The 11,549-nt window shown below is 32.8% G+C and overlaps 1 protein-coding gene across 1 annotated transcript; it reads right to left on the bottom strand.

Moving 5' to 3' along the window:
* Window positions 1-7,102: 7,102 nt before the first annotated feature.
* Window positions 7,103-11,348, bottom strand: LOC111403400 (60S ribosomal protein L17-2). The gene is made up of 7 exons (XM_023031899.1): window positions 10,967-11,348; window positions 10,814-10,850; window positions 10,666-10,706; window positions 7,741-7,971; window positions 7,559-7,661; window positions 7,406-7,473; window positions 7,103-7,296 (listed from the first exon to the last, which is right to left on the bottom strand). Exons 1-7 carry the CDS (start codon window positions 10,967-10,969, stop codon window positions 7,255-7,257), a joined length of 525 nt encoding a protein of 174 aa, XP_022887667.1. The 5' UTR covers window positions 10,970-11,348; the 3' UTR covers window positions 7,103-7,254.
* Between the last annotated feature and the right edge of the window lie 201 nt (window positions 11,349-11,549).

Raw genomic sequence — 11,549 nt, 5'->3', positions numbered from 1 at the left:
CCTTCCACACAACATCTTAAGATTAATTGACACAAATAACACTAAGCAAATGTTTGGCAGTAATTTTTTAAAAACGTGTTATTAAAAAGTGCGAAAAAGTTAAAATTCAATCCGATTCTATCATTATATTTAAATATGAAATAAAATAACTAATTTATATATGAAGATAGAACTTGTCATTTGCATTGAATGATTTGAATGTAATAATACAAACCAACCGAAATAGATTATAGATGTATAATAAAACCACCATTTACCAATTCGGTTGAATTCTCTTCCAAATTGAACCAAACAACAAACACCCCTAACCAAAAGTCCTATTTCCTTATTCTAGTAGAATATGTTAATCGAACATGAACATGGGACTTACAATTAGGTAAAACTGCGGTGATTATGTGTTCAAAATCAACAAAAATTATTTAAAAAAAAAAAGAGTGGTCCATGCGACCGCATGGTACAAATTTTTGGCCGTTGGAGGTCGTTTCCTCCCGTTGTAAATTTAAATTTGATGACTTTTGGCTTAAAGTTTGGTACCATTTCGTGAATGTAGTGTATGCCTTTATATATTGGATCCATGTTGAAGGCAAAAACATCACAAAAATATCAAGGTTCCATATTACTTCCAAAATCAAAGATCAAAGTCTTTAAAAGTCATATTCATATTCATTCTTTGTGTTCTTCAAGTTTTCTAAGATTTGCACTCGTGCTTTGGTGCTTAAATCATTGCAAGACTTGTTATAATCCTGCAAACTATTTGCCAACAACTTTCAAAGCATCTCAAATTCATAGGAGAAGGGAAAAATATCATTTGAGGACAACGATATTGTGTTCAAGCCATTCGTTGATACAAATTCGTGATTTTCTTGTTATTGGCATTTTCGGTTCATATTTTGTGATTTCTACTAAAATTCGGTGAAATTTCTCCAACAATTTCAAACGATATTTCTGCAATGGAAAGCGAGACAACGATGGTGACAATCAAACTCATAAATCAAGACTTGGGTGAGGTTAGATCGGTTTCGATGGAACGAACTATACTCGATGGAAAGACAAATTGAAGTTTTTTCTCACTGCACTAAAGATCTTCTACATCCTAAATCCGAAATTGGCGCCACTACCGGAACCAACAAATGGAGAACCCGAAACGGTGAGGAATGAAAGACAAAAGCGCCAAGAAAATGAGTTAATATGCCGCGGTCACATTCTCAACGCATTATCGGATTGTTTGTATGACTTATATACAAATACAATTTCAGCAAAGGAAACTTGGGATGTGCTCGAAAATAAGTAAAAAGCGGAATAATAAGGTACAAAGAAATTTTTAATTTCTAAGTATTTCGATTTTAAATTTTTAGACAATATTCCCCTTCATCCCCAAATACATGAAATGCAAGTAATTGTCAATAAGTTGAAGGCGGTGAAAATTGAAATACTGGAGACATTTCAAGTGAGGGCTATAATTGTCAAACTTCCCGAAACTTGGAAAGGATATCGGAAGAAGATAATGCATAGTTCCGAAGATTATTCTTTGGAACAACTGCAAAAACATATTTGGATTGAGGAAGAGTCAAGAATACATGATAAAAATGATTCTCATGAGGGCACTTCCAAAGTAAATGTTGTAGGAAATTTCGAACTGCCAACAAAATCTAACAAAAGGAAGCCTTCGAGGAACCTTAATAAGTTCAAGAAGAAAACGAAATGAGGACGCTTTGTTTGTGGGAAATCTGGACACTACGTAAAAGATTGTAGATACCGGAAACACAACAATTTAGAGGGTAAAGTGAATTCCATCCAACAAGATAAGATTGTGGCCACCGTAAGTGAAATAAATGAATTAAGGGAAAGGTTCCAAGCTGGTGATATGATACTTGTGCCATGGTGCATGTATCATATGACAAATCTTTGTTCAAACATACAATGAAGTGGATGGAGACCAAGAGATCCAAATGGACAACGAGATGTGGTCCAAAGTAATTGGAAAAAGAAGTGTAGAAATAATTTTCACTTCTGGAAAAAATATTACTCTCACAAATGTACTACATGTTCCGGATATGAATAGAAACTTAGTGAGTGAAAATCTTTTGGGAAAATCGGGCATTAAAAGTATCTTTGAGTCCGATAAATTTGTATTATCACTTAACAAAAAATTTGTTGAAAATTGCTATTCATGTGAAGGAATGGTCAAACTTTGTACTATTGACAATGAAATAAATAAAGTTCATTTTGTTTACATGATTGATTTATTTTCTTTATGGCATGCTAGATTATGTCACATAGGTAAAAGTACCATGAAATGCATGAAAAATTGTGACTTAATTTCATATGATGAAAATGATGCGATTAAATGTAAAACATGTGTAGAAGTAAAAATGGTTAAAAAGTCTTATCAAAGTGTTAAGAGGACTTCTAGCATATTAGAATTAATTCATTCCAATATGTAAATTGAATGGCATGCTAACAAGAGGTGGAAATAGATATTTCATGACATTTATTGATGATTGCTCAAGATATACCTATGTTTATTAGATGAAACACAAATATGAGGCCTTTGATTTGTTTAAGACTTATAAGAATGAAGTTGAAAATCACTTAAATAAGAAAATAAAGATCTTAAGAAGTGACAGAGGTAGTGAATTTAATTTATATTGTGAATAACATGGCATAATTCACCAATGTTTTGCACCTAGAACATTCGAACAAAACAGTTTGGCTGAAAGGAAGAATATAACCTTAGTAGAAATGATTAATGCCATGCTTATATATGATAAGTTGCCGTTTAATTTATGGGGTGAAGCTTTATTAAGTGCATGTAGGATACTTAATAAGATTCCTTTTAAATATACAAAGGTTTCTCCTTATAAGTTGTGAAAAAGAAGAAAATCGAACATTGGATACTTCAAAATGTGGGGGTGTCTTACTTATTGCAAGAACACAAATCCTACTAGGACCAAATTGGGTCCAAGAGTCATTAAATGTACTTTTGTTGGATATGCTAATAATAACAAATCTTATAGATTGCTAAACTTGGAGACCAATGTGATTATCGAATCAAGTGATTTAGAGTTCTTTGAAAATTTGTTATCATCGGATAATGAATTAAAGGAAAATATTGAAAACATATCTAGCTCAAGTGGAACACATGATAAAATGTCTTCTAAAGACGTTGATGAGTCTAGTGAACCAAGAAGAAGCAAGAGAACTCGAGTTGAGAAGTCTTTGGGACCGGATGAAATTGATTATCAACTTATTTCCTTTTACTTAGTAGAATGAAATGAGTTGAATGTTGTAAGAACAATTCATTTTGTTCTACAAGTGAAAACCGACCCTAAAACCTATAAAGAAGCTATGGCTTCTCGTGATAGCATTTTTTGAAAATATGCAATTAAAGATGAAATGGATTCGATAAAGTCTAATAAAACTTGAGAACTTGTCGATCTTCCACCGTGATCCAAACCTATTGGATGTAAATGGACATTTAGGAGGAAATATAATGTGGATAGCTCTTTAAATACTTTCAAAGTTGGATTAGTAGCTAAAGGATATCGACAAAAGGAAGAAATCGACTATTTTGACACTTATGCACCGATAGCTAAAATAACATCGATTAGGATATTATTCACATTGGCCTCAATATATGACTTGCATGTTCATCAAATGGATGTCAAGACAACATTCTTAAATGGGGATCTCGATGAGGCTATATGGAGTAACCTGAAGGGTTCATTTTACCTGAAAATGAACATAAGGTATGCAAGTTAGTAAAATCCTTATATGGTTTGAAGCAGACACCTAAGAAATGACATGAGAAATTTGACTTAGCTATAACATCATTTGGATTTAAACATAACGGCGTAGATAGATGTTTATATTCTAGAGTGTATAGTGATTATGTGACATTTATATGTTTATATGTTGACGACATGTTGATTATGAGTAATAACATAGACGGTATAGAAGAAACAAAGAGATTTCTATCTTCCACATTCAAAATGAAGGATCTTGGTCAAGTGGATACCATTTTAGGTATCAAAGTCACTAAGACTAGTGGGGGTTATCATCTAAGTCAATCACATTATATTGAGAATGTCATAAACAAGTTCAAAATCTTGAAAATAAAAGAATATAGTACCCCGGTCTATCCAAGTTCAAAACTTGTAAAGAATGATAGAAGGGTGGTTGCTCAATTAGAATATGCTAGTGTTATAGGAAGTCTTATGTATGCAGTTCAATGCACAAAATCGAATATAGTTTATGCCATAAGTAAACTTAGCAGGTTTACTAGCAGTCCAAGTTATAATCATTGGAAGTCCATTGGAAAAGTTCTTGGATACTTAAAGAAAACCAAGAACCTAGGCATGCAATATACTAAATTCCCGGCGATATTGGAAGGATTTACCGACGCTAGTTGGATATCTAGCGCCGGTGAGAGTAAATCCACTTCGAGTTGGTCGTTCACTCTTGGACGAGGTGTTGTTTCTTGAAAATCAAAGAAACAAACATGCATAACACACTCAACCATGGAATCTGAATTTGTAGCTCTATCGGATACCGGGAAAGAGGCTGAGTGGCTTAAAGATTTCCTTTATGAGATACCTTTGGGATCGAAGAATATTTCTTCAATCCCTATCATGTGTGATAGTCAAGCCACATTAGCAAAAACATATAAGGAGGTATACAACGGAAAGTCTAGACATATGAGTCTTAGACATGACTATATAAGGAAGTTAATCAATGATGGAATAATTTCCCTAAATTATGTAATGTTAATTAAGAATTTGGCAAATCTTTTGACTAAACCTCTAAACAGAAATTTAGTAGCATCTACTTCAAGTAAGATGGGGTTGAAACTCCTTAACCTAAAAAGTTCACCAATGACAGCAACCGTACATGTCATTACTCAAAGAGTAATTTACGGGTTTAAATGGTAACAACAAGTCATTTGATATGTGAATAGTTGCAGCATTAATAAAAAAAATTACAATAATCCTATCCTAATTAAATTAACGCTGGTTGTTACTGAAATGAGGGATGAGCTTTAAGCTCTTAATGAAATTCAGTCCTAAAACACAAGTACCTCTAAAAGTAACAAAGGTATTGGAATAACTTCACTTAAACAATTTTTAGGGTGGTGCCGCCTTAATAGGGAGTTGGAGTTTCTCACTTAAAAGATTATTGAAAAGGATAAGAGCAAGGTCATAAAAGCGCTAAGCGAGTTATGAGGAACTTGAGAACACGTGGCACTCGTGTGTACGTTCTTACCGATATTGTCATATAGAATAACTAGTTCAAAATTACACGCTACCTTTGATTTCGACTATACTTTGTTTGAATTACATTATGGTTAGTTTCAAATCGAAAGATATGTAATCCTTATACATGAGTATCGTATATCATGAATATGAGACTTGTTAATTTTGAACAAGTAGAGGGGTGCGGTGATTATGTTGTTCAAAATCAACAACAATTATTAAAATAAAAAATAAAAATAAATAAAAAGTGGTCCATGCGACTGCACGCCATGCGGTCGCATGGCCATATGCCGAGACCATTTGGTCTCGGCATGAGTAAACCATGCGATCGCATGGTTTTGTATAATGTGGTCGCATGATACAACTTTTTGGTCGTTGGAGGCCGTTTTCCCCTATTGTAAATTTAAATTTGGTGACTTTTGACTTAACGTTTGGTACCATTTCGTCAATGTGGTGTATGCCTATATATATTGTATCCATGTTGAAGGCAAAAAATCACAAAAACATCAAGGTTTCATATTACTTCCAAAATCAAATATCAAAGTTTTTAAAAGTCATATTTATATTCATTCTTTGTGTTCTTCAAGTTTTATAGGATTTGCACTTGTATTTTGGTGCTTAAATCCTTGCAAGGCTTGCTATAATCATGTAAACCATTTGCCAACAACCTTCGAAGCATCTCAAATTCATAACGATATTGTATTCAAGCCGTTCGTTGATATAAATTCATAATTTTCTTGTTATTGGCATTTCCGGTTCATATTTTGTGATTTCTACTCAAATTTGGTAAAATTTCTCCAACAAAAACAATATATCTGTAATCTATAATATATTAAAGTATGAGCGCTTTTAACCTCTCTACAATTCAATAATACCTTATTTTTCGTTTTTAGATATGTAATAAATACTGCATAATTATTGTCATTTATGAAATTTGTGTTATTAATTCTCAATTAATTAACATTCACATGAACCTAAATTCAATGAATTTTCACTTGATGAATTTTTAATTACATAAATCTAGAGTTATTATACATGAATTTATTTGTATTCATGTATCTATAAATTTTAATGAATGTTTAAATTTATATAATAATAATTAATTTTCATGTATCAAATATAATATAAAAAGATTGTTCAGTTATAATATTTTATCATTACAAAAATTTTAAATCATAAAAATTAAATTTTGAAAATACAATTGTCTTCTCTTAAATTTTATTTTCTTTAATTCTTCTTAAACTCATCAAATCCTCCAATAAATTGGTGCTAAATATTACTTTTACACCATTTATAAAATTTTTTAGAATAAATACAATTCACATTCAATTTTAGCTAGTGTGTAAATATATATATATATATGACATATCATTTAATTAATGAATATGTTAATTGTAGATTCCATATATTTAATAATTCACCAATTAAATGATTTGTCATATCACCTATACTTAACATAAATTAAGCATCGATGCTTAATAAATCATTCACATACATACACACAACCGGTGGTCATTGTATCTTTAAACTAATCTTTTATACAATTTATTGCAAGATCTAGACGCAAATTATCGAGCCATATAGCTTGGATGAATTTAACAAAAAATTTAACGAATGATTCGTGCAAATGCCCAAAAACAAGTTAAACTAAGAGCTTGTTTGTGAGTGATTTTGAGAATTGATTTTTTGACCGTTAGGAGAAAAGTGGAGTCCACCTGTGAGAGAAGAAGTCAAATATGACGGCTGAAATAGTAAAATAACGGACAAAAAATCAATTTTTTGGATGAAAAAATCGGACCCAAATAGCCCCTAAAGCAATTTAAGCATTCTTCCAAAAATAGAAGCATGAATAACCATGTGACAAATCCGAATCCACTAAAATAGAAGTATCTTTTAAAATTAAGAAACTTGTCTCCAATAAAAAATTCAAAAGTACTAGGCTTCAAAACAAGCTTAAACACTGTATGATAGTCCATTAAACTCAAGTATCTCAAGGTCAATCTCAAGCCTTCTTGGACTTGCTAGTTGCCAACTGTGACTCAGGCTGCAAAACAATGTCAAACAATGATATATCAGAAAAGCAGCCTAAATTTATGAGATACAACGCATTATAAACTTGAATAGTTATCCAGTACAAACGAAAATGTGACTACCTCCTTTTTCACGGGCTCTTCTTTTTCAGATAAGATCAATTCAATATGGCAAGGAGATGACATATAAGCTGCACAACATGTCATCCTTCTCAGTTAAAAGTGGTTGAAATGATTTTATAAGAAAACAATTAAAAAGAAATGTGTCGATCGTACGGTTTATTCTTCCATGAGCTCGGTATGTGCGACGTCTTTGCTTCCGAGCCTGGTTCACCTGAATGTGAGAAATGTAGAGTGCATCCACATCCAAGCCTTTAACCTGTCACAAGAATCACTAACATCTAATGTATGAAAAGAAAATTTAGCGGCAATTCATACAGAAGAAATAATGTATGTACCTCAGCATTACTTTCGGCATTCTTCAATAAATCCAGGATGAAAGTAGCAGATTTAACAGGCCAACGTCCCTGTCCATTAGAATGTCTGTTCTTTGCCTGAGCAGTTCGCCCAACACCTCCACAAAAGCGAGTGAAAGGGATGGCTTGCTTGTGGGCCAAGACGTCCTCCAAGTACCTTTTGGCTTTTGTTAAGGGAAGCTTTCTGATGGCATGAGCAGTCTCCCTGGTATTCTGCGTACAAATTCAAGTAACATTACTTGTAAAGAGTTTCCAAAGGTTCACCATTAGCACATCATGTAAAGCAGGCACTAACTTCAATGTTTAAAGATGCTCCAATTAAATAGAATGCAACGGTTAAAGAACAAATGGTGTATGAAATACATATAAGTTAAAACACACATTGCACGAGCAGTATCCTAAACGTCAAAAAACAAACATCAAGGAAAATAGCAATGGTGTAACATTGTTTAGTGAACCATCAATCATTGGAACTTGAGGTTCACCCAAAAACATTGCAAATTTCTATCCCTGAAGTTTACAGGAGACCAGTTCACAAAGGGCAACAGATCCCTGCTTTTTTCGTCTGGTTACATTCATATTATACCCCTATTATGTAAATATACATCAAACTCTCAAATTAATTAGATAGTTAACTGCTATATTGGACAACTAACAGACAACCATGCAATCATGTGCAAATTTATATTTAGCCCTTGTTTGAGCCCCATTTTGGGGGGAAAATTGAATTTTTGAATAGTGTATTGATGAGAAATGTATGGTTAAAAGATAAAGAAAAGTTTTGAATTTCCGTGTAATATTATTTTATTGAAGAATGTGTGTTTGAAATGATGTAAAAACACTGTTGAAAAATTCATTTTATCCAAAAAATGGGGCTCAAACAAGGTCTTAAGGCATACAAAGCTCACTCACATATACCAAAAATTCCTGTCCATGATAAAATTAATTCCCGTCCAGAATCTCTATGTACATTATGCAAAACGTTAAAATACTGGCCCTTGCCAAAAGAATATTTATGTAACATTGTTTACTGAACCATTAATCATCAGAACTCAAGAGGTTCACCCAATAACATTGCAATTTCTCTCCCTGAAGGTTACGAGAGACCAGTTCACAAATGGTAACAGATCTCTGCTTTTTTCATCAGGTTAGGTTTATAGTATGGCACCAATTCTACTTAAATTTGCATCCAACTCTAAAACCTCATAAATTATTAACAAAGGCTACATTGGACACAAAACAAACACCTATGCAATCATGTGCAAATTTATATTTCAAGGCATACAAAGCTCACATATTCCAAAACTTCCTCAAGTCTACGATAAAACTAATTTCTATCCAAAATCTCCAGGCACGGTACCCCAAAACATCATAATACAAACCTTACTGAAAAAAAATCATGTCACATTGTTTACTGAACCATCAATCATTGAAAATCAAGAGGTTCACCCAATAACATTGCAAATTCCTATCCCTGAAGTTTACAAGAGACCAGTTCACAAAAGGTAACAGATCCCTGCTTTTTTCATCAGGTCGTTCATAGTAAACCCCATTTTTACTTAAATACACAGCAAACTCTCAAACGCCTAAAATTGAAAACAAAGGCTATATTGGACATAACTAACTTACACCCATGCATTGAAGTGCAAATTCATATAATAAGGTATACACTTCTTGTGACCAAAAACTCCTGAATCTATGATAAAAATAAGCCCCTGTTTGACCCCCCATTACACGAAAATGAAAATGAGAGGAATAGTATTTTTTTTTTAAAAATGAGTGGTTCAAAAAGAAGGAAAAGTTTTCGATTTACATGTAATATTATTTTATGGAAGATTGTGTGGTTGAAATAGGAGAGAGAGAAATGGAATGTAATGTAATTTAATTTAATGGGGATCAAACAGAGGCTAATTCCCATCCGGAAGCTCTAGGCACAGTTCCAAAACATCATAATGCAAATCCTTGCAGAAAGAATAATATTGCAAGTGTAACATTGTTTACTAAACCATCAATCAATGGAACTCAAGAGGTTCACCCAATAACCTTGCAATTTTCTATCCCTGAAGTTTACGAGAGACCAGTTCACAAAAAATAACAGATCCCTGCTTTTTCATCAACTAGTTCATATCAAACTCCAATTTTACTTAAATATACAGCAAACTACAGCTTATTTTTTTAACAAAGGCTATATTGGACATAACTAACCTACAACCATGATTGAGGTGCAAATCCATATAACAAGGCATACAATCCTTGTGACCAAAAATTCCTGAATCCATGATAAAAAATAATTCTCATCCAAAATCTCCATGTACAGTTCCAAATATCATAATTCAAATCCTCACTGAAAGAATAATAATGTAGCATTGTTTACTGAACCAGCAATCATCAGTACTCATGAGGTTCACCCAATAACATTGCGGTTTTCTATCCCTGAAGTTTACGAGAGACAAGTTCACAAATGGTAACAGATCCCTGCTTTTTTCATCAGGTTACTCACCCAGCATGCGTTAGTTCAACTAAAATATTCATCAAGTACGCAAACTTAACAAATTAACTAATACTATTTTAGACGTAAGTAACAAATACACGAGTTATACCCAGAATAATAATGTAGCATTGTTTACTGAACCATCAATCATCAGTACTCATGAGGTTCACCCAATAACATTGCGGTTTTCTATCCCTGAAGTTTACGAGAGACCAGTTCACAAATGGTAACAGATCCCTGCTTTTTTCATCAGGTTACTCACACAGCATGCGTTAGTTCAACTAAAATATTCATCAAGTACGCAAACTTAACAAATGAACTAATACTATTTTAGACGGAAGTAACAAATACACGAGTTATACCCAGAAAATGCGTAAAAAAATAAGTGGAAAATGCAACGGTAAAGGAGTAAATACCTTGAAATGAACTCGGAGATCAGATCCCCTGGCTTTGCAGGCTGCGATAATCAATACCACAAATAAGAAACAGGTAAAAGCACAAATCTAACAATAACAGTAAAATTTAAAACGGAAAAAATCATGAAGCAGACAAAAGAACACTTACATTTGGTGGCATTATCGGGCTCTCTCGAATACTTCACCTGTTAGAGCAATAAAGATTTAATAATAATTAAAAGCTGCACAACAAATTATATACATTTACATACAATTACACTTATATAATGAAGATGGATAAAGGGGAGGAACAGAACGAAACCATTGTAGCTGCTTCTGCGGCTGACTTCACTGGGAATTGTGGTCTAGGGTTTTTCTCTCGAGTTCTGTAAATGAAATGTAGCGCCAGTTCTTATAAAATGGCGAAACCCTAGGGCTGAACACCCTAGTAGATAGCAATGGGCCTGATTAATCTTTTGAGCCCAGAGAATAAGGCTTTTACACTGTTTCAGGCCTAGTGGGCCGCAAACAAAAGAAGTACTGCATTTTCCTTAAACTTTTTAGGGGAAAATCAAAAGTCAAGTGGTAACTCTGTCACAATTCAATTTTTAGGTGTCAAATTTTAAAATTCAAGTATTAGCTAATTAATTAAAAATATTTATTAATTAAATATAATAAGGTCAAGATTATACAATTATGATCACATATACATAATTATTGATCACAACTTATTTACTGGTCACATATTATCAAATTAATCAGTTACGGACAATTTTGAAGTCACAAATCAATAAGTTTGTAGATTGCAGATTATTTCGAAGTCACAAATTAAAAAATTATAAGTCACAGTTTATTCCATTGGTCACAAATCAAAAAAATTATAGATCACAATTTATCTGTCAGTC

This window comes from Olea europaea, chromosome 11 (genome assembly GCF_002742605.1).
Source record: "Olea europaea var. sylvestris chromosome 11, O_europaea_v1, whole genome shotgun sequence".
Classification (NCBI taxonomy): Eukaryota; Viridiplantae; Streptophyta; class Magnoliopsida; order Lamiales; family Oleaceae; genus Olea; species Olea europaea.
The sequence above is the reverse complement of the archived record's forward strand: the minus strand, read 5'-3'. Positions and strand labels throughout refer to the sequence as shown.